The sequence below is a fragment of the Falco peregrinus genome, chromosome 2, assembly GCF_023634155.1.
Source record: "Falco peregrinus isolate bFalPer1 chromosome 2, bFalPer1.pri, whole genome shotgun sequence".
NCBI classification, from domain to species: Eukaryota; Metazoa; Chordata; class Aves; order Falconiformes; family Falconidae; genus Falco; species Falco peregrinus.
This window is the reverse complement of record NC_073722.1, coordinates 56,709,947-56,737,389: the sequence shown is the minus strand read 5'-3', so window position 1 is coordinate 56,737,389 and position 27,443 is coordinate 56,709,947. Positions and strand designations below refer to the sequence as shown.

Below are 27,443 nucleotides of genomic sequence, written 5' to 3'. Positions count from 1 at the left end.
AAACAGAAACAGTTTTTGGGCTACTTCTTGCAGCTCACTTCTGCAACTACCAGGCTGGAATAGTTCTTAATCACAATCTCTTTCTGACCTCTGTGTGTGTGTATGTATATGTACATGTAAATACACACCTTTGGAATCTCTTAAAAACTTAGACCATTATTGAAATCCTTGTATTTATTGGTGGTATGTTATGAGGTGTTCAAATAATAGTGATGCTAGATTTATGTGGGAAAGATGGCCTCATTTGCGTTTTATTACAATGCCAGGTAATCTTTTTTTCCCAGTCCACCCATTCACTCCTCCTAGTTCTCTTAACAGAGAACATTTTAGAGATCTTGCAATTCTATTGTAAGGAGCCAGATACAAAGCAGCTAGAGAAAGACCAGCTCCTCTCCATTTATCCTTACAATTGCAGTAACAAACCCTTCCTCATATAACTTTGGTAGGGCATTTGATGATGCAAGAGTCCATGTTTTTAGACCATTCTTATGTTACCTGTACCATCTTTTTGGATAGACGGGGAGTGTCTTTCTTTATATTTCAATTTATCGGTATGGTATTTCTGGTATTTATTTTAACAGACTCACACATACTCATTTGTTTAACATTTGAAAAGATGTTTTATTAAGTCTATTCTGGCAAATACACATTAAATATTTAACTTCATGCTGTCTTTCAATAGAAAAAAGAAAAAGCATCTGTCATTAAGAAAAACAATGCCTATGCAGTGGCTGTTGCCAACTATGCTCCAAATATTACCAAGGACTCAGTGCTACCAACCATCTCCAAGAGTGCTACAACTGCAGAACCCAACAAGGCAAAACCAGAAGCGAAGCCACAGGAAGCAAAGAAGACATTCAACAGTGTTAGCAAAATTGACAGAATGTCTAGAATAGTGTTTCCAGTCTTATTTGGTACTTTTAATTTAGTGTATTGGGCTACATATTTAAACAGGGAGCCTGTCTTACTTGGCTTTGCGCCATCAACCTAAAAGCTGAATTGCACTGAGGACTTAAAACATCATTCTAATCAGATAGGTTGTTCGCTATGTACAGTCCGACTAATAACTGCTAATCTGTGAACCATTATGTACAGAGTGTATATAGATGTCTTATCTGTGTATCTCCAAAGGAGGGACACAGTGTTAATTCATGGGTCTGTAAACAGATAGCACCCATGGCAAATATAGCCAGCTCTTTAAAAGTGATACCCAGGAGAGTTCTGTTAAACCAGGATTCAAATACACAGAATTATATTCTCTCCGTACAATGAAATGAAGATATGATCCTACATAATTATTTAGGAACAGTATTTTTTTAATTTAAAGTTAAAATATTTTTCTATAAAGTAACTAATTCTACTTTAATGAAAGAAACTGTCATTTAAAAAAGTGATTTTTTTAAAAAAGGTGTAATTGTTTCATACAATAGCAGTACCCATGTACATAACAGAGTATGGTGGTCATACAGTTCTACTGTTCACAAATGTTCTGGACAGTAGGTAGTCTGAAGAAGTAGTAAAGACCACTATATGGCAAAAGCCACAACTTTCTTACTTCTGTCCTGTTTGAAGTTGTTAATAAACTCTTCTAATTGATTTCAGGGAAAAGCAAGTGTTAATCAAATTTCCAATATCAACTGACTTCTGCTAGTGAAACTCATTCTTTTCACCATTTTGTTTATCTGATGTTGCTAAGCCAGGTCGTCTGGTTCAGCAAAGTTGGGTTTTTTTGCTTTTTGCCTTTTTTCTTAATTGGATTATTGTCAGATGCATAAAAACATTCAGAAATTTTTCAGGGTTAAGTATATCAGTAGTATAATACACTCTTTTTCCTTGCTTAATGATATTCTAAAACCTGTGGTTAAAATTCTTACCTGTATTTGTCCCAGAAAGCATTGTTTTCAAGGGAAACAAGAACCATGATTTAAGTTCAGGAGATTGTCCATATGATAAAATTTACTGCTGCTTTTGTAAATTGCAACTTTACATTTCGCTGACATAACTTTACAACAACTTTGTATACTATAAATGGTTTTGCTAAGATTTGAATGTTATTTTTTTAATAAAAGGTCATGCATCATCAGTAGGTATCAACTGTATTTCCTATACACAAATATAACAAAATTGGAGCTGCCATTTGCAATTTTATATGAACATTTAATACTGATCAGTAAAATTGTTTCTCATCTGAGCCTTTGCAAAGATTCTTTATGCCCCTAAAGGCCTGGTAAATCATGACATAAGTAATAATTGTGTACTGTATTTAGATTTTAGTATACTTGGCCAATCAAAAATGTTTTGATTCACACATACATTAGCAGTTATTAGTTGACCTTTAAAAAAAGATACACCTTTATGATGATGTCTTCTAGTAGAGACATATGTAGTCGTATAGTGTCATTTATTGCAGTTTTGTACAGTACTTGAGTATAGTGCATAAAATAGATATGTTCAGAGTTTAACAAAGTTGTACAAATATTTCTAAAATCAAATAAAAGAGTATCTTAAGACATGGAAATGTGCTAAAACAACAATGAGAAACACTGCTTTCATTTGCTCTTTTATTTTCTTGCTTTTTCTTTGCTTTTAATGTGGTTCTGTTTTGTACTTTGTGTGACAGTATAGATGCCAAGGTCACAAATGCATATTATGAATAGAATTAATAGTTAAGACAGAGTTGACATCAGAAAAATAAAGACATTTCATAAGTTATAAATGAAAGGGAGAAGCATGGACAAGGTGTGTATCCCTTGAAGTCCCTCTAACTAAACCGTCAGATTAAACCTTTCTCATCAACAGTAGTTAAAAAATGAGCACTTTACTCAGAATATTAAAATAAAACTATCCTTATTTTCATATATATTTATATATAAATGTAGATCTTCCATGTAACATGGAGATGTGTGCAATAGTGTGTTTATGAGCATAAGGCTGGAAGGCAAGCAATAAAAAAAAGGTTTTTTTCATGGTATAATTATACATTTTAAAAATGTTTCATTTGTAAATTATAGATTATCCCTTTAACATCGCATTGTCCAGGTATGAATAAATATATAAATATGTACATATGTACAAATAATTGTAAATATTAGAAATGTAGAAAAAATCCCTTCACTTTTAACTCTGTTTTTGGCAAAGGGCTCTGACTGTATAGTTTAATGGAGGCCCATGCTAAACTGCACTTGAACTTGAGTAGCTCAATTATGTTTTCTGTAGCTGAGGTCTCCTTCCTGTGACTTAGTGGGAGTTCTTACCTTCTGTTCACATCAGCAAGATCTAGGGACTCTCTGAACCTCACTGAACTGGGGTGTGAGAAACAGGTTTGTGTTTCACCCTTGGCCATATCCCAGGTACTCCAAACCCTTCGTAATGTTTGAAGGATGTTGTGTATTGCTCCATGCACAACACTGTATAGTCAGAATGCTCCCCCCTGCAAACATGATTTTGCTCAGAGGCATGCTGGATTACTGATAAGGAAGGATTTTGCATCCTTATCCAAGAATGAGACCCCTCAAAGGTTTTTAACAGTAAAGTCTTCTCCAACAAGTCTTCTTCTCTGGAAGATAACATCTGTGTAATGCAGAGCTGCACACGAAAAGCATATATATCTTCAGTTGGCACAAGAAGCCTGTTACTGTCTTACGTTAGTCTACTCTGCTGCTACTGCTTGTATTGGGTACAATTATTTTTTCATTCACTGACCATTTTCTCCATGCTTTTCTTATACTTAGAGTCAGTCAGACAGAAAAAAAAAAAAAAAAAGGTGTTTATCACATGCTAAAGATACATTTCTTGAATGCTGATATAGAAAAATAGGCATACTCTATAAAATGACTCAGTGAAAAATAATATATTCTAAATATCTACATGCAGTTGTTGTGGGCATCAGCAAGGCTTTTGAGTGCGTACACTCCAGAAAAGTTTTGCTTTTCCATTTAGTTCAGTTGGTTTGTGTTAAGGCAAACTCCTCCTGTAGGAGGAAGGAGTCTGCTTTACTGTTTCACTACCGAAACATTTATAGCGAGTAAACTGACCACACATAAGTTGCAAATTTGTAAGACTAATAACTGGATAAGTGAATTTGAATGTAAAGATTCAAGTAAATGCAAGCATCATGCAAGGAATATTGGAACACAAGAGTTAGACCTTCTTTCCACTTAGCAGTATAGAATCTGTGTCTGGGATTTTAAATCTGGTGTCACAGATTTATGTGTCAAATACCTAAAACTTTCATTTAATTTGAGTAAAGCTTGCTGGTCTTAAATACTTCAAGCAGTGAGAGAGGGCATGAGTGAGCAAACGCAAGTCACTTCACTATCACATACTTGCACATGGGGTCTGTGAATGAAATTTTTGGTTGATATGTTAATCTAATTTATTCTTCCTATTATTCTTGGGTCAGGGTGTCATATGTTATGTGACTTAAGAAAGAATACAATAAATACAATGATATAACACTGTGGTAAACTTGGATTGGAATTACCATAATTCTGAATGAGGTTTATGAAATAGGTTTCCAAGGTAGTATGGGGGCACATACTTCTGAATGCATGTGGTTGTTAATTTAACAGTAATTTATAAATCAGCATGAAGAATATAGAGATCAGCAGGGTTTATCAGCCAGGGTTGTCTGCTGGAGACTTCTTAACAGATTGGTTTTAAAAGAGTGGCTTCCAAACTTCTCAATTATGTTGTAGCCAATGAAATTCCCTTCAGCTTCCACATCTGGGTTAATCCAAATTGTAACTGCTGCATTGTTGAGCATCCTTAAAGAAATTATTATGGTAGATGTGAGATACGAGCTTTTGCTTGGGAGAATACTCATACTACTGAATATTATGGTAAATTCAGGAGCGAGCTTGCCTTTATGGTCACAGAAGAGAGCATGAAAGAGCTTCAATAGACACCAAACAGGAGCCCAGGAGCCTTGCTGAATCACCTTCCCTTCCCAGTGATTATAGATAACATACGGGGTGGTGAGACTTTTCAGGAGTGGGGTGACCATAAACTGTCTGCATGAAAGCAACTAGAAGCAGCTGGGAGGACATAGGCATGTGTAGGGGAGGAAAGGGGAAGGAGAAGTAAATGGGCTTGTTACTGTGTCAGTGGATTTGGAGATGATGGAGGAAGAAGCCATTGAGGGAGGTAATGTATATTTTTGTTTCAGCTTCGGGTCTGAGCCTTCATACTTGAGTTGTGGGAAAGTACCTTTTAAAGCATATGACATTTAAATACTTCTCGTATAATTCTGCTAACTTGAGGGACATGAGTTGTGCCTTTGAAACTGAGAGGCTTCTGCTGCCTGCTCTGTGAAAACCATGCAATGTTGTGAGCTTCCCACCATATGGGACATCTAGGGTGGTGGGAGGAAAGAAGCTTCAGGAATTAAGTGGAACTTCATTAGCTGTAGTTTTGTTTTCTTAAGAGGTGTGACTTTCACTTAAGCACAGATAGTCAGCATCCATCCTCCAAACCTCTCATTCCTATTCTGAAAGCTTAGTGGTGCACAGGTTTTTACCTTGGCCTTTCACAAAATAGATGAAGTCCGTTCCTGAATGTTTCCATTCCTAAAAAATTTGCATGAAAGATGATTTCAGTATGGATATAAAACCACCATCAGTCTATGCCCAATTATGTGTAGACACACAATGCTAAAATTTAGAAAGCAATGCAATGGATTTTAAAGTAGAGGAAGAAAACATTTTAAAATGAGCCCAGAAAGTTAAATTGCTTCATTTAAAAAACACAGAGCATGATAAATGTACAAATGTCTAAACAAATCTAAATAGAATCTCTAAATGTGGTATAATTTGATGTCATTTATAAAGCTTTTGTCTTAAAGACTTTGACGTTTTAAAGTAATTATGTGAATTTATATGAGAGTCAGCTCACACTTCAGCCTCCAGTAAAGGGAGTGGTTCTTTAGAAAGCAATTTTAGGATTCCTTCCACCTCTTCCCAGTGACGGTGTAACTTCTGCTAAAATGCTGTCACTTTGCAATATAACTTTAAGTTGTATCCCTTTAAAATTACCTGCTCTTATTTTCAGTCGAGGAGACCTCCTGCACCTCATTTCTGTAGATAACCCAAAGCCCCTAACAACCAGAACTTTTAATTCTATTCTGAACCCAACTATTCATTCCAGCCATCTGAGAATCAGTGAGGAACGTCATCACACCTTTAGTAGTAGAAGCTAAAGGCTCAAAGTTGGTTTCGATGAATGGCAGATGTTAATCAAAAAAAAAATTGCCTTCCTCTACTTTAAACCATTTAATTTTCTAGAATCAGATCTCTCTAGGTGAATCCTTGAACTCGTGTTTTGGAGTCTGTGATTACATCTTACTGGGAAAGGCTAAATGCTGCGGGCTTGACATCTCTGACTGAGAGCAGGGCAAAATTTGCACTGAATTTAAGATAAAGCTGGTTAGCATCCTCCAGATCTTCATCTATGTCACTGAAGTCAGTAAGGATCATTTACAGAGAGGGAGCACACATGAGAGTACACCTGGGCTCTCCTTTGAACAGAGGTGCTTAGTTCTTTAACCCATGAAAATAAGCCCTTAAAAGAAGGGCCAACCATACTGAAATACAGGACTTGATGTCTGTTTCATTCCTGCTATATATTAATGCCTTTTAAGAATATTGTGCAAGTGCTATGAGTTAGGAGTAGATGATAACAGTCACAAAAAGGAAGTTGGAGGGTGTTTTAAAATATGCAAGATGATGTATACTCTTCCTCTAGTGTTGGTGTCTACATAAATATATATGAATATATTTTTATCGATGGATGATTTAAAAGTTATATTTTGCTCTCAGATTTTAATTCCTTACATAATATTGTGAATACTTTACTTGATCAGGTGGCCTGGAGCATGTCTTTATGCATTCAAGGTTTTTAATGATTGCACTGAGTGCTTTCATTCATCTGATACTCAAAGAGGTGAGCTTCAACAGGTTAAAGTGTTGTATTTGTTTTCCAGTACTTCATCCATCTACCTATACTGTTGAGGATGGATGGAGATAGAGAATGGAACAAGAAATTGCTTTGATCAACTGCTTTTGATATTCTTTATTAGATGTTCATTTTGGCTGAATTTATCAGTTTATAGGCTACTGTAGCTTAGCATTAGCATGGAATGCAATGTAGTACTTTACATCTATTAGAATACATGTGTACAATATGCACCGTATCTATAAACTGTTAAAAAATCAGTTCCTAAACAGCACCCCTTCACCCTCTCTCCTCTAGTCACTTTATTAAGAAACATGTGAAGGCACTTTAATTTCAATGGAAGTGATTACACTAAATCTTGTTATACTTGAAAATAGTAAAAATAACGTGGAGTCTTATTCAGACATTGTTTGCAATTTCTCAGCTGGGCTGGAGTCAGAGAGCATTTATGCATTGTATGAAAAATCTACTTTAGTGAGTCACTTAGGCATGAAAATGTAAAGGAATTTGAAAATAGATGCTTTCAGTGTATCAACAAGAAATATTGAAAGAGGAACAATGGAACCGATAATTTTAAAGAAAATTAAACACCAATCAAATATGCACAGTAAGAAACTGCATGATAAATGTAAGTATACTTAACCTTGAACATCAACATCATATAAAATCTGGGTGACAGTTCACTTATTTAGTAGGTTTCATAGTTACAAATAACTAAAGAGGATGATAATATTCTGTAATTTGTGACCTTGTTTTAACTGGAAAAAGTTGTTACTTTTCTAAAATGTAAAAGAAATAACTGAATTTATGTTTGAATGTGTCACTGCTTGCTGTTGAAGAATATTTATTAACCACATGCAAAATATTGCTTAACATTATCTTTTTGTACTTCTTATTAAAGTTAATTTAAATATAGCACATTTGGTATTTTTGTTTTTAATGGTTTGACAGCACAAATGTTTAATTCCCCTCATGGCTTTTTTTCTCAGGATTTGTGTGTGGGGTTTTTGTTTGGTTGATTTTGTTTGCTTGTCTTAAGCAACCCATTACATCCTCTGTGAAGGTGCTTTTTTATTAAAGATAGAATTTCCAAAAGGAAGCAAACAATATACTGGGAAAAAAATATTCCTTAGCTTGGTGGGAGTTTAACAGGGTTTTTTTATGTATATAATGAGAATGTCCCCATGTATTCATATTATGCATAGCAATATTTCATGTTTTCAGGAGATTATGAAACATATTGCTGCAGGGTATATACTAATCACCAGGTGGAATATAAGAAAGCTGCTACAAGACAGCTTGGTTCATCAACGGGAGTAGACGGGGCAACAAAAGTTACGTGGAAACAACCCTAAATGTATATACTGTTAGTAGGGTGTGGATTTGTGTGTGCTGGTGGGTTTTTTTTGGTTTTGTTTGTTTTGTTTTGTTTTGTTTTTCTTTGTTTTAAAATGAGTGTTCTGAGTTCCAGGTCTTTCAGTGGAAAGGCTATATATACTTCAGGGGTGGCCCTTTCTTTTCCTGTATGGCTGCATCTTCTCATGACAAACACATAAATGTTCTTCATGGAAGATGTAAGTAGTTTTGCTCATCGGAAGGGATTTGGGGATCCTTGTATCTGAGCTGGGGCTATGTAATTATCTCCTGGAATACCTGGGAATGCCAGGACAGTGTGGGAGCAATCTATGTTGTAAATAGGTAAATATAGCAAAGTTGCAATAATTTATATTGAAAAGGGTCTATGGAGGTCATGGTGTCAAATGCCCTGCTCAAAGCACAGCCACGTTAAATGGTGTGAGGCCTTGTCCAGTCAGTGTCAGGCATCTCTAAGGATGGAGATCTGCACAGCCTCCCTGGGTCCCTGCTCCTCTGTCACTACCTTCATGGCATAAAAACATTCCTTTGTATTTGATTGGAATTTCCCATGTTGCAAATCGTGCCTGTTGCTACCTGCTCTATCTCTTTGGACTTCTGAGACAAGTGTCCCTATGTATATAGTCCAAGCTACATAGTCTTGTTTGGCTTTATTGGTAATTTAGGTTGAAAACTCAAACATTTGGGCCCAGGCTTCACCACAAGGCTGGCTTTCCCAGGGTTTTCCTTGGAAGATCACTGCTTAGATCCTACTTGCTTGTACCCTGAAAGAGATATTTGGGCTGGTGGATAACAAACTCTACCTGTGTCTGTGAATTGGGACAATATCCTTTGCATGAGTACAATGACTTCTGTCAATTAACAGGATGCAGCAAAAGAGCCTTGCTATCACATATCCTCACACAAACTGAGTGATTTTGCTTTCCCTAATAAATTTGCTTGTACTGAGGTGATACAAAATACATACCATACCAGGTGAAGAAAAGCCTCCCTTTTATACATTGTCTACCATTGGTCATGCGGTAATAGTTACAATGTGGCTGTTGGACTTGATTTTTTAGTTTCAAATGCATGTAGGTACTTGACTATAGAGTGCTATAGGTCAGGTAGCTGCAACCCTCAGCTGAAACAGTGGCATACCTCTGTGCTGGAATGTGTGATGCTTCGTAGCCAAACGTCTACCCTGTCAGCCTTGGAACCTCTTGCGTGAGAAACCCTGAAGGAGCAGGATTCCTCCTTTAACAGGTGCTGCAAATGTATGGAAGATTTGCAGGCAGGCAGTGCTCGGACAGTGTGATTTTCCCTTGGGGAAAGGGTTCTATGTTGGTTATGCAGTCTTTTGGTCTGGAAAGCCCTGTGCTTCGGTGCCAGCACCTTCCTGCGGGAAGTCACGAACCTGTAAATGCAGGGCTGGGTAATTGCAGTTGTGGCCCCAAGGTGACGTATCACAGCTCCTGCTTATGCTTTTCTGGCAGCTGCTGGCAGGACAGGCTATGCCAGTTAGGTGCCTCGTGTGTGCATCAGTGACAGCCTTCAGTTCAAAAACAAACTGTAGAATCTATTGCTCCTTGTAGGCCTTGGCTGGGGCTGCTTTATGAGCTCTGTGGAATACCTCACAGTTCAAGATATTGTGTTGCTCATAGTTCAGATTATGTTAGATGGTTCATCTTGGATTTCAGGCTTTTAGACTCTGAGTGTTAAAGGTACCAACAAATATATTCCTTGGTGTTGGAATATTTGTCAGAGGCTACATCCTCCTTCTAACTGTTGTCACAGTCTCCTGGATTTGAAGGGAAAATTAAAACGTGAGGAGTAGAAAAAATGTTAAAGAAATTTCCCTTATGTTCTTCAGGTCAAATTTCTATTTACAGCATGTCTTTACCTGTATCCCGCACTGGAGCGTACACTTTATCTGCAGAGCAGCACAGGCTGAGTGAGGGTATTGCCCTTCTTTTAATGTTTTTTTCTGGATTGCTTTGTAATAGCTCAAAAGTGTTTGGTGGGCTTTCTTTTTTTGCTTGGTTTTGGTTTGCTTTTTTTTCCCCAGTAGCACACCTTACACAGTGAATCTAGTGTTGATCCCAAAGTCCCAGAGAACCTGTTTTACTGTGTTAGAGACTGACAGTGAAGTACAACACCCTCAGTGAACTCCAGTCCTACTACAACACTGTCACCAAAGCCATTCCCAGGGGAAAGCCTATGGACAGCACACACGGTGCACGTTGAGCAATATATTGGGCAATGTGTGGGCCTGATTGTTACTGCCATTCCATAGCCTGCCATTTCTTTGCCACTGTTCCAAAACAAACCACCCTTCTTTGAAGTGGTTTGAGAGTTTGGGCAACCCATGAGACATGGGATTCACACTGGGATGCTGACGGCTGGACAGTTGTTCAAAACACACTGATAAGTATGTGTTATTTGGGCATTGCTCCCTGCTTTTCTCCAGAGCTGTATATCAGTAGCTTTTGAGTGTGTACCAACAGGGTCCAATCTCAGTTGTATGACCAGTACAGTTCTTATGTATCTATTCAGGGCATTTGATTATTAAGAGATTTACTGATTTATTAGGACACTGGAGATAACACTTCCTGGAGCCACTTGATGAATTTGACTTCCTTTTCATTTCTTCCCTTTCAGAGAGAATATTGTATTATAAAGCAAGGTAACATCCTAATGACAACATAAAAATAAGGATGAAGTTATTGGTGAAGAAGCAGTTTGTTCTGCTTGTCTCTTTATACATTTCCTTCTTTATGAATGCAAAAATGTATGCAGACAAAATATGCTTGGTGGGCAAAATATGCTTGTAATGCTTTCTTATTAGCAATTGTCCAAAGATAGCTATTGTTCCATTGGGAAGTGTTTTACTTTAGTTAGAACACTTTTTTTCTGAATATATCACCAGCATCAAAGATTATTTTTATGCTTTTATGGAATGTGAGGGATTAATAGCAATGTAGAAAATGGTGTATAATAGAGTATATTTTTTCACGAAACTTTTAATCCAAAAATCAGATTGTAATGAAAGAGGATTTCTTTTCAACAGTATGCTTTATGTACAGATACAAAGTAAACAAGAGGCTTCAGTAATATTTGCAGAGTTGACAAATCATATGGTGGAAGAGAAGCATTTAACTAGATCCAGCATGAAAAACATCTTGAACAGTTGTCCTTTGCATTTGTGGTGGACAGGAGCCACAGTAAAAGTGAAAGATGAATATTCATAACACTTTAAATATTGAAAAGCAACTCTGATTTCAATTTCTTTGCAGATCTTTTGAGGCCCTGGTATAAATTATTGAAAAGGAAGGAATTCGATGTCTCTTCTACTTTCCAAAGACTAGCATCATTTTTTGCTAATACTGGACATGACTGGCAAGTGCAGAGAACGTGACTGAATTTTGTGAAGATTACAGTTTTGTGCAGAGCTACTTATTCAGCTGCTGCACTGCTCTCCCTCGCCCCAAGTCAATTGTTAATATTTTGAGATAGAACTGGCAATGAAAATTACTTTAAGTTGTGGCTTGGCATATTGCTGTTAAACCTTCCTGATGGAACACATTTTCCTTCAAAATCCCTTTCTGCTCTTCCCTTCCATCACAGCCACCTGACACTAAACAGGTTAGTGTTTGCAGAAATGACAGTGATGGGATTTTAGAGTCAAACTATGCTTCATGCTGCGTTATAGTAGAATTCAACCGTTTTTTCTGTCGGCTGTGTATGGTGGTCAATGTTTCTATTTTTAAGAAATCTGACAGCATTAATACAGGAGAACAAGCGTCCAGTAATGAGCCAGTGACCAGGTGGTACTGGAAATATAAAAGACTGGATGCATCTGGTCATCCTGTTCTTTACCAAAGGTAAGAGCCCCTTCATACCCCACACAAAGACAGCATTAAAAACCAACCAATTAAACAAACAAAAAAACCAAAACAAAAATTCAGTGGAAAACCCCAAAGCAACACAAGAGGCTTCTGAAGTGCATTGATGACAGCTTCCTGGCACAGGTGTTGGAGAGCCAATGCAGGAAGACACAATGTAAGTATGAGCTACAGCAAACAAAGATGGACTGTTGGGGATATGCAAGCCTTGGGTACACTGACCATGAGATAGCGGTGTACAGGATCCATAGAGGGGGGAACACGGCAAAAAGCAGGATTTGAGCCCTGGACTTGAAGAGAGCAGGCTGGCCCTGACTCTGAACTCCGCACAGTGCTAACTCCATACCCAGCCCCAGGCTGCTGAGGGATATGCTTGAAAGGGTCCCTTGGTAGATGATCCTGGGGAGAAAAGAGGTACGGGGCATCTATTTTCAAGGATCTCTTTCTCGAAGCTCAAGAAAATCTAACTCAGCATGCAACAAGTCAAGCCGAGGCAGCAGGAGGCCTGCACGGATGAACAAGTTGGTCCTGTCTAAACTCAACTATAAAAAGGAAGCGTACAGGAGGTGGAAGCAGGTGACCTGGAAGGAATACAGAGACACTGTCTGAGTATGCAGAGACAGTCATGAGAAAACAAAAGTCCACCTGAGGTCAAATCTAATGATGCACATTAAAGGCAAAATGAAGGACTTCTATAGCTAACTCAGCAGTAAAGAGAAGACTAGGGAAAGCATTCGCCCAGTGCTGAATGGGGCAAAGACCCGTGCGATGCAGGACGTGGAGAAAGCTGAGGATCTTGGTGCTTTTTTGGCCTTGGTCGTTTTTGGTAAGCCCTACCTTCAGGAGTCCCAGGCCCCTGAGTCCAGTGCGAAAGTCGAACAAGGAAGACTTAACCTTGATGGAAGAAGATCAGGACAGAAAACATGTAAACAAACAGAGCATACACAAGTCCATGGGTTCTGATGAGATGCACCCACAAGTGCTGAGGGAGCTGCCTGATATTGCTGTGAGGCCACCCTCAACTGCCTTGGAAAAAATCACAGTGATTTGAAGTAGTTCCTGAGGACTGGAAGAAAGAAAATATTACTCCTGTCTTCAAAGAGGGCAAGAAGGAAGGCCTGGTGAGCTACAGGTCAGTCATCTTTACCTTGATTCTTGGGAAGGCAATGGAGCAAATAATCTTGGAAAGCATTTTCAAACATTGTAAGGACAAGATGGTGATTGGGAATGGTGAGCATTGATTTATTAGAAGGAAATCATGCTTGACCAATTGAATATTCTTCTACAATTAGAAGACTAGCTTTATGGACAAGGGAAATTGTTTATCTGACTTCGGTAAGGCTTTTGATACTATCTCCTATAACATCCTATTAGACAAACTGATGAAGTAAAGGTGAAGGGGACTGAAAAGTGACGGAACTGCCAGGCTCAGAGGATTGTGATCAGTAGCTCAAAGTTCACTTGGGAGCCAGTCACTAGTTATTTACCCAGAGGCTGATATTGGGGCCAATACTATTTGAGATCTTGAATAATGACCTGGGTGATGTGATGGAGTTCACCCTCAGCAAGCTCACAGACAGAAAACTGGGAGGAGTGGCTGATACACCACAGGGTTGTGCTGCGTATCAAAAGAATCTTGACAGATTGGAGAAATGGCTAGAAAGGAACCTTATGGAGTTCACAATAGGAAATGCAAACTCCTGCATCAGAAGAAGAGTAAGTCCATGCACCAGTAAGGGCTGGAAAGCAGTTCTGCAGGGAAGTACCTTGGGGCCCTGGCAGACAAGAAACTGAGCCAGCAATGTGCTGTTGTGGCAAAGGAGGCCAGTAGCCTCCTGGGTTGCAACAGGAAAAGCATTGCCAGCAGGTTGAGCTGCTACACAGCATTCAGGAGACCACATTTAGAGTGCTGTGTTCAGTTCTGGGGTCCCCTATAGTACGAGATACATGAACATACTGGAGCAAGTCGTGTGAAGTGTCACAAAGATGACTAAGGGCCTGGAGATTTTGAAATATGGGAAAAGGCCGAGACAGCTAGGACCATTCAGCTTGGAAGAGAGAAAGGTCAGGGGGCATCTTATCCATGTGCATCAGTATCTGAGGGAGTGAAGAAGACCAAGCCAAACCTTTTTTCGGTGATATCTAGTGAAAGAACAAGAGCCGAAGGGCACAAATTGATGTACAGTATATTCCATTTAAACACGCAAACCCCCTTTCTTACTGTGAGGGTGACTGAGCACTGGATAGGTCGCCCAGTGATGTTGTGGTGTCTCCATTCTTGGAGATATTCAAAAGCCATCTGGACATGATCCTGAGCAACCTGCAGGTGACCTGATAGGAATAGGGAGTTTAGACTAGACGATCTCCAGTTTCCTCCTAACCTCAGTAGTGCTGTGATGTTGTGCAAAAGCTGACAAAGCTGCTGTGGGAAGGAAGAATGAACTTTCAAGTATTAAACTGCTGTCTAAGGATCGAAGCAGATCACTGTCTTTCATGGCACAAAATTAAAGAAGCTCTAGGTTCAATCTTATTTCCTCTTCTGCAAATATTCCTGGCTTTCTGCCTTGGAGTTTTATCAACTCCAAATTCTGTGTTAGATCTGAACTGTACAGATCCCTAAGATGGGTCATTTTGAGCTCTGAAGATCCCCGCTTATGGTCAAAGGAGATCATTTTGGTCTCTTGGGTTATGCAGCTCCACCAAAGACTCCTTGCTGGGGTGGACTCTGGGGCAACCCGATACCAACAACTGCATTCCCTGTAACATATGGTTGCAAATTAATGTGCTCTTCCCTGCCTCACTTTCAAACTCCAAAACTGTAAGAATAGCAGCCAGGTTTTCTTCAGATCCTACTACCAACACAGGCTATTACAAAGAAAGTACGAATAAGTTAGAAGTCACAATGACAGCCGTTTAACTCTAGAAATAGATTGACTTGAATATAAATCTGTCACAAAAAGAAATGAATACCTATCCTTTTAAAAAAGAGCCTATAGATACATTTGGAACTTAATTTATCAAACTCCCAAAGACATACCTAGCCTTACAATTGAGCCTGAGGCAGTATATGACTAATCTTGCTTTCTGTTGCCCTCCAAGTGACCTACCTAATCTGAAAAGTGCAGAATTTGGTTCTTGATAAACTGCATGGTAAGCTAAGAATAGTCTTGATTTAAGAAACAAACCCAAAACCCAACAACTAAACCACAACCAAACCCAAACAAAAAACCCAAAAATGTAGGAAGGCTTATGTGGGTATACATCAATGCAAGTATGCATGCATGTATTTCAATCTTCAAATTCTAAAACACTGAAAGAAATGGCTGTGGACAACAGAGGGAAGATAGCCCATATCTGTATGGAAACAAACACAGACTATTATAGACCAGCCAGTGATTTGCTTTCTCCTTTAGAAAATGAGAAGCCTGATACAAGGGGAGCATTGAGTATGAGCAAAGACAAAGGATTCAGCACAGCTTGAGTTCACACATGCACCTGGCTACTTTCCCAAACCTGACCAAACTGCTAGCCTTCTGTAGCCTTTAGTGCTTGCTTTCAGATCACACATCACACTGCAAACAAAGCATACGCAATGTCAAGTTGTTCAGAAAACAGAACTTAATATACTCTGCTACAGCTGTGGTTCAATGTAGATCCATGTGCGTTTCACCAGAAGCAAGAGTCATAGTTTATCAAAATGATCCAGCCTGGATTTTGTTGTGCAAGTTTACGCACTTATACAAGTCATGAGTATAATATCACGGCAAAATGTATTCCAACAAAAAAACCCCTGATGCACACTGAACAGGGGATATGAATTATACCTGATATTAATGGACCATGCATTATTAGAGAAGGGTTCTGCATAAGCTATAGGCCTAAGCTATGGCTTTACAGCAAATGTATTTGTGTTATAATTTGTGAATGACTAAAACCTGTTGCTTGGATCACATTTTAAAACACCTAGAGCAAAACAACTAACGTCTCTGGAACCAAACCTTTACATCAGTAAGGAAATGTTTTAATCTGGATAGATATAATAGTACAAAATATTGAAATACCACTATTGACAGTAATGCTAAATGCCAATCTTATTTATTTATTTTTGGCCAGATTAGCTCCTTAATTTGACCAGTCGAGCTAAAACGGAGAGCAAGTTCTAATTCAAAGGAAGGAATGGGAATGATCCCCCAGACGTGAGGGAAGGGTTTAGCATAGCTGTGAACTTCTATCTTTCAGCTTTGCCTGTTGTGGTTTGATTCCTTGGGTGAAATCCTGATCTGATTCCTGCAAGTTGTGAAGCTCCTTTTGGCTCCAGAGTTTATCCTCCACCTTGTTACTAGCCTATACTTTTGTTTGTAATTTAGCCTTTTTGTCAATGTCAAACTTGTATGATATTTTTCATAAGAGGCACCTTTCCAGCTTCTTTATCAACAGAGTTCTCTTTATATTCAGTGGCATGCTCCTGCAGTCTGCTTGGTTAGCCAGCCAGAAAAGCAGAGCTGGCTGTCTAAATTCCTGCTAGAGAGATGAATAACTTATGTTAGCAGATATATTGAATTCCAGGGACAATTTGTGTGTGACATTACACATCAAAGTGTAGCATCGAAGACTGCATCTTTTCCAGCCTTAGCTGCATGTAATAAGGCATTACTGTTACAGGTGCTAGGATTTTTGCTAATTCTGCAGATATTTTTTTCCTGCATTAAGGGAATTTAGGAAAAAGTAGCTACAAGTCTTGAATTCCCACAACAGTTGACACAGTAGGCAGCCCATCACAATTGCCCTGTTTCTTACCTTGTATGCTAATGTCTCATTTTTCCTTAGAACAACAGCTTCTACTCATTGCAGTTGCAAAGAAAGTCTCCAAGTCATATGCTCAACATCAAAAGTTACAGCACTCCCTGAATCTGCAGACAACCTGACTCAACATATCACTTCTGAGAAGTGTCATTTTAGTGTGTTGTGGACTAATCAGTTAATCATTTAATTGGTACTCCAATTAAGATAATTTAAGTAATTTGAGCAAGGAAGGGGTTTGTTTCCTCTGCTAGGCTGCAAATGCATATTTTTAACTGTCTATAGTATTTAGGAGATGGGAAAGAGGAAATCATAAAGGAAGAGCAAACAGCTTTATGCAACCAGAACTAAGTATTGCAAGTTGTAAGGCAAGGAAGAACTTATTTAAAAGTACCTACAAAAATTATAAAACTATAGATCTTACAAACAATACAAACACTTGCTCTCTAATAAAGAAAGACCATTTGCCATGGTGGGACACAGACTAAAACTGCAGCTACACCTCGTTCCGATGGTGGTAGGGAGAATCCCTTTGTCCGTCACAGAAAAGCCAGTGTGTGAGAAGGATTTTCACGTGTTTCATGTCAGCCATTTCTTCTTTATTGCTTGACTAAATCTCTTACTACACTTTCATATCTCATATTTATTAGTCTAAAGTTGCATGAATTCATCATCCTTTTTACATTATCCTACAACGAAATCAATGTTTTGCCTGTTGTTCATTCTCTGTTTCCACAATGAAAACTTCTAAATTGTCTGTTCACTCTTGTAGAGCATTAACAATAATCAGGTGATTTCCATTTATTCTGAGCTTATCACACTGTCATAAAGAGCTGACTACTTGAAATCATTGCCTTTCTCACTACTCACACATTACACTTGCTGCTAAAGCCTAAGTATTTCTGCTTGAAGTGTAGCTGCTCTGTCTCCAGATAATAATAAGGGCAACATGTTAACTTTTAAGGCCAGTAAGTGTGATGCACATAACAATACTGTTTTAGTTATTTCACTGTTGATGGATTGGTGATCATCAATGCTAAAGGAACAATCAAAATTAAATGAGAATTTTCTAGAAGCAATATTTTCTTAAATTTAGCAGTGTATTTAGGTTATGACAAGAAGTATGTCCCAGCTATTACTTCCCCAACACAGCTCCTGACCTTTTCTGTTCAGTTTCTACTTGTTTTTTTTTAACTAGATTTTTTTTTCATAAAGGTTGATAAACTATTCCCTTTCTGCATACCAGAATTACTTCTGAGTTTTTTTGGTTTTTTTTTTTTTTTGGAATGCTGCCATTTGATTTCTCATGGTACTAATTATACCTGAATCCCTTACACCTGCTCAAGCACCAATTGCTTATTATATCCTTGCATCCAATTGCATTTTCCAGTAACAATTTATGTTTTTTTCATTGTGGTGTGTGATGCAATCACAGAGTGAATACTGCCATTCATACTGCAAACAGCCAAGGAGGCTGGAGTTGCACAGACAAGCAGGCATTTTTGACTGGGTAAGCACTTGACTTTATGGTCTATATCAGGGGTCCTCAAACTTTTTAACCAGGGGGCCGGCGCGTGGATGCAGTGGCAGGCAGCCATCTGCGGCTGCTTGGTTCCCCCCCCAACCCCCGGCAGGGGGTGTGTGTGTGTGTCTGTAAATACCGGGGGCCTGATTGAGGACCCTGGGGGGGCGTATCCTGCCCGCGGGCGGTATTTTGAGGACCCCCTAGTCTATATGATGTTCTCACATGTAATTGTCTACATGTTAAATTTCATTTAAGGAAAAGTTCAAATCAAACATTACCAAGTACCATTCCTTCACCTTACACCTCACTAGCTCAGACTTCTGCTTGAATTGCAGAGCACGCCCTCCCAGGTGGCAGTAGAAAAGGGCTGGTGTGGGTTGCATTCTCCCCTTGCTGATCTCCAAAGTCTTCCTGTCATGGAGTCATTTCAGCTTCGGACAACAGTGACCAGAATGTTCTCCAGAGGAAGGCATGAGGTAGGCCTACATTTAAGGTAAACTCATAGTTACTCAAACACAGAGCAGGATTCTATTGAGGCAAACCCCTTTGGTACTCATTTCAGGTCTGATTTGCTCACTTATGGTGGTTACTTTCCTCGAGCAATCCCATTTAAACTGCTGGAGCTCCTCACAAAGCACTTTTGTGCCCAGGTGGGCCACGAGGGTGGGTCTGGTCTACATGACTTTGGTTTTCCCCTCCAGGTTCTCTGGTTCCCTTCAACACCAACAGACACTTCACAGGACCACTGTAGGAGAGCAAACCTTAATGGCTCTCTGTCCTCTATCTTGTGGGGCCCTGGTGAACTGTGGTGGTTCATGTGGTTTGGTCCATAGTAAGTGAGCAAACTGGCTGAGGAAGTTAAATGCCCTGCCCATCACCATCTCATGGTGCAGGTGTACAGCAGGAAGGGAAGGTTCGTGGTTGCCTCTCTGCTCTCTGACTGAACTATTCGTAAGCTTAATTGCTTAATAGGGAAGTAGGACGGCATGTAGTGAGGGTGAGGCCATTGCTCTGTCCTCCCATTGCAGTGGTCCATAGTGTGGTCATGTTGCAGGAAAGACAATGATTTTATTCACAGGAATTGTACCAAGAATTGTCTTCGATCTATCTAATTGAGGAACAACACTAACAGTTAAGCCTGAAGGCATTATCTAGCCTTCAGGGACCATTATTGTTTGCATTTTGCCATTTTGCATAAAAGCATTTAAAATATACTGCAGTGTTGAGGCTGTAAAATAACCTGGATGTCTGTTTAGTGTCCCGCTCAAATGCAATCTCAGTGAATTCCCTGCAATGAAAAAAGAGAAATGGTTTAAATGAAAGAGCAAAAAGCTATGGAAATCACATCGCTTGTGTAGTGCAGTGCCACAGGGAATCAAAGAAGAGGAAAATGTACAAAGGGGCTAAGAAAATAGTTACTTTAATTGGGAAATAATTGGAAGAGGGGAAATCATCCAGGAAGAATACTTCAGAACCTGACTCAAACTATTTTCATAGCAAGTTACAAACAAATTGCTTATATATTTGATATGTTATTTGTATGTTTAAATATTTTGAATGGGTTTTAAAGATAAAATCTTTAAAAATGTTCTTATTTCAAATCCAGACTGCCTCCCAGCCTGCCCTACCTTTAAGGAATTGATGGTTTTCATTTTCTTTTGCACTTCAGAAAATCTGACTACATAAAGGAACATAATTTATTGATACATTTGTTTTAAAAAGTAATTCAGTAAAAAGCACAAGAGACATTTTTCTTGCCAAGCCAGAAATTTGGCCATTTCAGTGAAGTGTTAAATTAAGGTTAAAAATGGAGATTGCACAAACAACATTGTATACAGAAACATGAAAACAAAGCTTTTTGTTCATAGGAAGCACCTATAATCTAAGAGAGAGAAAAGTCTTTGAGGAGAGGCATTACTGATGCTTTAAGAATCATTTTTAAAGTAATCATTATTGATATTTAGAAAAAATTAAAAAAAAAACTTGATAACTTTTCCATCCTCCCTGCTCATGCAACTGTATAATACTCTTTAAAGCATAAAAATATTTAACAGGCACCTGGATTTCACTAAATTTAATGTGGGATGAGAGCTGTGTTTTCATTTCATGGTGTATTTCCTTCATTGTGAATCTGAAAGTCTAGGGAATTGTCATTAATGAGATAATTGGGGAGTAACTCAAAGTTATCTCACATACAATGCAGCAGAATACGAATAACAGTACCTGTATTATTTCTGAATAATTTAAAATAAGCATTTAACTTTTTAGGAAAAGGTTATTTCTGACTTCTCTAGCAACTCACATCCTGTTGAAATCTCTGAATAAATGGACCCTTGATTTCATTTCTTCCCCCAGGCAGACAGCGGTGCAGAGGTGTAGCTCTCACCCAGGCACGTTTCCCTCCAATATGGGCATGCACGAAGAAAGAGAAATGCAGATTCTTTAAAATTCATGCAAAAACATTTCTCTGCTTTGGTGAATTGCTCTTTCTTCTTCTATACCTTTTTCTTCCCCCAAAGATTAATACTTAGATGTGCTTCTTATTCAGAAGCCATGTCACTGAGATTTCGGAAGAGGAGGCTGTGCTACATTGGACTTTATACTTAACAGGGAGCTCTTGTTGCAGTTGACTTTTAGAAAACCTTCCTCTACTTTAAGTGCCTCCCTTTTTGTTCTTGTAGCTTTCTATCAGGTTACAAGAGGCTATATAACAAAGGGGAGGTTATGTAATAATGTACTGCTTCAACTAAAATGTATTTCATATTCATTCTTCAGTACTATATATCTCTTTCATACTCACACTTGATAGTCACCATAAATAAATTCAGGGTTAGATTGTACCTCTCAAGGTGACTTGTGCAGGATAAAGGCAGTTGTTATTGTGTTTCAGCTCTTTGTAATGCATGTAGAAGGCAAGGAGGGTTTTATCAAAAGAAAAATATTTCAGTTTTGTGCTTTTTTTTTTTTAGCAGAAACTCAGACGAACAGAGAACTATTGAACTTGCACTTTCTCAAAGAAAAATTGAGGGGGAATAGCTTTTTCCAAAATCAGTTTGTTTAAATTCCATTTGGTTAAGGAATTTGATTTTGTTTTTCCTTAGCTCATTTCAACCTAGTGAATTTTTCCTTAGATTCATGAAAAGTTTTCTTCCTTAGCATCAGGCTTTTCCACATCTTTTCCAATTTTTTACAGCTTCAAGCTTTTACAAAATGGATTTGTTTAAGTTCCATGTGTTTGGGGGTTTGGGTTTTGGTTTGGTTTGGTTTGGTTTTTTTGGGGGGGGGTTGGTTGGTTTTCCAACATGTTTCATTCTAGTGAATTCGTTCTTATCATAGTGAAATGAATTTTCCTTTGCTTCAACACTTAATACCATATTTCTTTCTATAAAAGTGTGAGAGCTTAGGAGAGCATTTCCAAGTCCTCTATCTCTCCCCAAACCCAAGGAAGATTAGATTCAACACACCTCTTCGCTCTGAGGCACAGAACTCTGAGGAAGAAATACTTTTATTTTCAGAAACTTCTGCATGCATCTGAGCGAAGTCAGTAACAGGCAAACATCAACTACATAATATCCTTTGCAGTTAGTTTGAAGGTATGAAGGCATAAGCATTTATAACGTATGTAAAGCCATAATCCTTTCCTTAGCTTTTCTGAATCACTTGAGGAATCCTGCCTGGTTCCCTTAAGTTGGCTCAGGCACTGGTTCAGGGAGGGGATCAAGCAGGGGCTGTTGGAGCTGCAGGTGGGTGCGAAAGGTGCATCAAGCCCCAGCTCCTGCAGGGCAGCAAGGGCAGGTGGGGGACCACCACTGCTCCTGCTGTGCCTGAGCAGCCAGGCTCTTCACTGTCCCCTCTTTCTCCTTTGCAAACTGACTTCAGACTGCACAGGATAGGATGCAGGTTAGCATGTTCCACCCTTTTGCAGCACAAGAGAAGTAAGATGAAACATCAGTAATGAAAGTTACTCCAAAAGTCTGTCATGGAGAATCACAGCGAGTTTCCTGGAGAGAGTGGGAGAACTTACCAAGACATAAAAGAGAACATGCATTTAAGTCAGTTGGAGGATGCATATCATTAGAAGTTTTTTTTTCTGCAGAAACCAGAATTTCCCAGAAAGGGCCTACAGATGATTCAAATTTTTATTAATTCCCAGCAAATCCCATGTTAGTACTCTATAATAAAAATGATCCAATACATTTGTTCTGATAGCAAGACAGTAGGTGCATTAGAAGTGCCTTTGAGAATAAAATTCCCTCTGTGTGTATCAGGTGTTAGCAATCACTTTATCTGCTGTACTTTGGCAAAGTAGCTTGCTGTATTTTTTCCATTTAGAAGCAACTGGGATTGTTTAAATATTGGAATAATATGGGAGACAATTACAAATTGTAACAAGTATTAAATAGCCCTAGAGGAGCTTCTTGGCTCGTAAAACTCACAATATGCTGACAAGTGGTATTTAACTTAAATTTATTATAAGTATTTTCTACCTCCTCCAACTTACCTGGTGTTTGAAATGTAGAGTGAGAAAGTGTATTAATTCTTGCACTTGAACACCCTGGACTGATCTCTAGGGAATTCTCTTAAGCAGATCACATTGTAGCTTTTGATAAAATACTGCTCAGACTTTTACAATTTCCTTTCCTTCAGCATTTCCATTTCCAATTCAGTTAGTCTGAATTGCATGAAAAAGAATTTTATTTTGCTTGTCCTTCAACTTGCCTCACAAGAATTCTTCTCATTTACTTTGCATGCACAAAGCACCCATCTATACTTTTTTTTTTTTTTTTTTTTCAACCTGGGCAGGAAGAGTCAAACAGTCCCATCATTTCCTTCTCTAGAATTCTCTAGAAAAAATAGCAAAGACGGGTTATCTTCAAAATCTTGCTATCTTACTCAGGTATCTCTTCTTAAGTTTGTTTCTGAGGTTTATGAGGCTTTTGCTAACACACGAGGCTCTTCAACACTACAAAGCTCCTAGGGGTCTGCCCACAGGCAGTGCCCCGCTGCTTGTGCTTCGGCCCCAGAAAAGCAGTTGTTGGGGTAACGTGTCACAAAATGCCATTCCTCAGTTCTGCTATGAATTTCTATCACTAGTAAATTTACCTACACAACTTGCTTGCATTTTAATTGTGTTTTCATTGGCCCAAGCATTTTATGTTTACTGACAAAAGAACATTTACAACTCATTGTCTGTAAACAGAGTTTTGTCAGGATATTAGAGCTGCTACACAATACCCAGTCACCACATCTTCAAGATGCTGTGTTTAAAGCTCTGCTGGAAACTGCAATGAATTTTAAGTGGGAACAGTAACAGGTACAGTTGGGAGATGACTAAAGAAGTAATCAAGTTCAGTGTTGCATAGTGTAAATGATGAGCAAGTACAAGCAGATTTTTCTCATCCCAGCCACTTCCATTTAGACTTTATGAAAAAAGATTGGAGGCATATATTAATGAAAGACTTGGTCTACTACAGTATCCAGCAGTTTAGTTTTCTTTTCCTAAAATGAGTTTCTGTACTTGGATGTCATTTCATTCTTGAAGAACTACTACTTTAATCTGCTGAATGCTGGATGGTCCCTAAGGAATTTTTGGACACCACTTAAAGTCAGCTTTTATAGGTCTTTTATGCTTTATGATTAAAAGACAGCTATTTTGGACTGGAAAGGATGCCTACAAAGTAGATAAAGGGCAAAAAGAAAAAAAAATGCTTAGGCAATTCACAATAGGGAAAGGAACAAGCAAACACATTAATAATTTGCTGTATTTAATCACAAGCTACGGTATTACTCCTTTAAAGGGAAATTTTGTGAAGGTATTCTCCCTAAAGATTATTGATTTACATTAGGATGACAGATTAGTTAAGAACTCTTGTGAACTGAAGAAATCAGACACATCAGGGAGGTAAAAAGACACTGATTCCCTGGAAAGGACTTTTTTTGTGGGTGGTGGTGGTGGTATGTACCTAGGGGACTGCTATATTTAAAGATACATTATAAAAAATATGCTGTGGTATACAAGGTGGTTTGCTGTTCTTCAGTAGTTGTGTCTTGCTCTGACTGGCTGTAGTTTTTATCAAGGATTCCAGCAGCTCATTTCGTATTTACTACTATTTTATAACCATTTTTTTTCCCCAAACTGCCTCTACTAATGAAAAACTATAATTATCCCCAAATAAATATAAGGAACTTTTTTGTCTGCTTTTCTCACATGTCTCAGAAATGTTGTAATTTTAGATAGAAGGCTCCTGCAGCCAGTAGGAAGTAGGGTTTTCTGCGCAAAGGGAAGAGTTTGACCTCCTCAGGTGCTCTATGGGACCATCAAAAGAGGAACTGTGTCTGGGCAAGACTTAGACAAACACACCCTCCAACCAGCCTCTGTCTACATGGGTTTACCTGGCCATCTGCAATTGCAGCAACAAGAGCATGCAGGCATTTCAGAAGTGGCCAGGGGGTCAAACGGTGTCTGTATGCGTGAACTGAGGATACAGTAAACTCATTCATGTGTGGCACAGGGCTCCTTTTTGAATGATTCAAGAAGCACCGCTCAGTGACTGCAGGTAGCTAATGCTACGAAGGCGTGTGCTTTTAGCTCTTGCTATTGCCACTTGTTTCCAGAGCACAGGGGCTAGGGGGCAACCATGAAAGTCTTTTCACCAAATTGCCACTATACTCATTTTGATGTAGTGACATAAAAGGTGATGAAACACACCTACTCACTAGGCCCTCATATATGCATGGCCCTTAATTAAGAGGAAAGCTCTCTTATTAATCTGTCTATGATTACATTGGAAGTATGTGTTAGGAAGCAAAAGAATAAAAGATACTTGAGATATGCTGCATACATTTAAAGAGTAATATGTCCAATTTACAATCTCACCTCAAGGGTCCGGTGCTAGACCAAACACTGTGCACTGTATGTGGGCTAAAGAAACATACCTTGTGCAAAGTCAGGAGTTTATTGTTAGTCCAACTAGCGTATTAGAAATCCAGTCAAAGAGTTATTACTAACCTATTTACAATGATGCTAACAGGTACAGTTGAAATTACCCAGTTACAGATATTTCTCATTTTTAATGCAATTGTTGAATGCAGACCTCCTAATATCTACCCTTGTGTCTTTTATGCTCATTTTTTTTTTTTTTTTTTTATTCTGGGTCAGTAGCTTGATGGCGTTACTGTTGCTTAAGTAGAATATAATAGTTGAGCTGAGTTACACTGAGGATCCAGCATCTCAAGTGCTTCACTGGCAGGAACATAGACTTCTTCCTTCTCATTTCTGGTGTCACTTGGGATTATTTTTGTATGCTTGCTGACTTATTTATTTTCTCTTTATTCAATGGTCTGCAAATTCCATGTTATCATTATGTTTTAATATATATAGTTTGTTTTTCATGTGTTGAATACTTGTCTTTTTCTGTCCTTGTTATCCCTATAATTTAGTACTACCCTGGTCTGCAGCCCTAAGGCTTCTGGTGTCATTCCGCTCTTGCACTTTCAAGGCCCATTCTGTCATCTTGTGCTTGAATTTTTGGAGCCCCCTGTTTTTCTTCAAAAGCATTGGAGCTGTTCTCTCCCAATAATGTAATTAATATTATATTAGCACAACCTAGTCAAGCATACATCTTCATTCAAGGCTTAATCAAGAGTTCACTCCACCAAAAGAAAGCTTCATGTGCACATCTGTTCTATACCTTTGCTTTGGTAGGCTTTGGTAACTACTTGTTATTAATATCCATTAGTTATGGCAGTATCACTGTTAAAAAAATTGCTTTACAACAGGAGGGATTTCAGTCACTATTGGAGTGGCTGTTTAAAAAAGTTTATAGTGCGTTACTTTTGGTGACTGTCCTAATGAATGTTTATAACTTGTCAGTGCAAGTTGGTGGCTTCTAAAGCTCAGAGAAGATTTGAACAGTTGAACTCAAACCCTTTGTGTAGTTTGCACGTTGTCAAAAGCTGTGTAGGATTAATGGTGGAGTAATTCTGTTTGAGTGCACTGTATATGCAAAATTTATGGTACTGGGATGTGCTTCCTAACTCATTGATTCCAGTCCCATTGTTATTACAAACATGATTTAATTCTGGTCACAAACTTAACAGTTGTTTGAAATCCGTTTACGTTTTGCACAGGTAATGACATGACCTTAAGCAGAACACAGAACAAGGGCGGTCTGATATGTCTATTACCAAGTCTTCTCCCACCCAAGACCAGATATTTTGACATTTACATACTCCAAATGTGATTTGGAATTCTGTACTGAAAACTGTGGACTGGTTCCATTGGGAGGAAAAGCCATATAAAAATAAAACATCCCAGCTACAGGAAAAAAATCTGGGAAGAAGTAAAACTTGTCACAGAGAAAAAAGGAGAACAGGGAAGGAAACTCCTAAGAGCTGTTTTAGAGGAAAGTCTTCAGGGGACAAGGGTATGAGCTGATTTTTGAAAGGAATATTTTAATAAGTTCAGCAAGGAGTAGAAGAAGATTTCGTGAAAGACTTAAAGGCATTGAAAGGTACTAAATCTTACAGCATTTGATGGAAAAATAGTGCCTGAAGACCTGGTGGCAGAACATTACCCTGGTGTCTTGAGATTTCTGCTCAAAAAAGTAAGCCATTCTTCAGACCTTCAGGCACCAGATATCAATTCCTTTAGTCCAGCAACTAAAAATTCAGAGCGCTACTTAAACCTAAAATTCTGATTCAGAACCACATTGCAAATGGATCATTAAACCAATCTGCCTTGTCTCCTACCTCCTGCAGTTCTTTGTTGAACAGGTGCTAAGTGCTCTTTGCTTTCAACTTGTCTGTTTGACAAATACAACTATTTTAAATCCAAAGCAACTGCACTTAATACCTGTTTTGCTTGGAATTTTTCACAATTTTTTTCAGACTTGGTGAAGATATCATGT

The 27,443-nt window shown here is 38.5% G+C and overlaps 1 protein-coding gene across 2 annotated transcripts in view; it reads left to right on the top strand.

The window, feature by feature from the left end:
* GABRA2 (gamma-aminobutyric acid type A receptor subunit alpha2) overlaps positions 1-7,866 on the top strand; it is a 64,811-nt gene extending 56,945 nt beyond the window's left edge. For both annotated transcript variants that reach the window (XM_055796682.1, XM_005232110.4), the window contains exon 10: positions 683-7,866. In XM_055796682.1, coding sequence (XP_055652657.1) covers positions 683-991 — 309 coding nt within the window. In that variant the 3' untranslated portion in view covers positions 992-7,866. The remainder of the gene's footprint in view (positions 1-682) is intronic.
* The last annotated feature ends 19,577 nt before the right edge of the window (positions 7,867-27,443 follow it).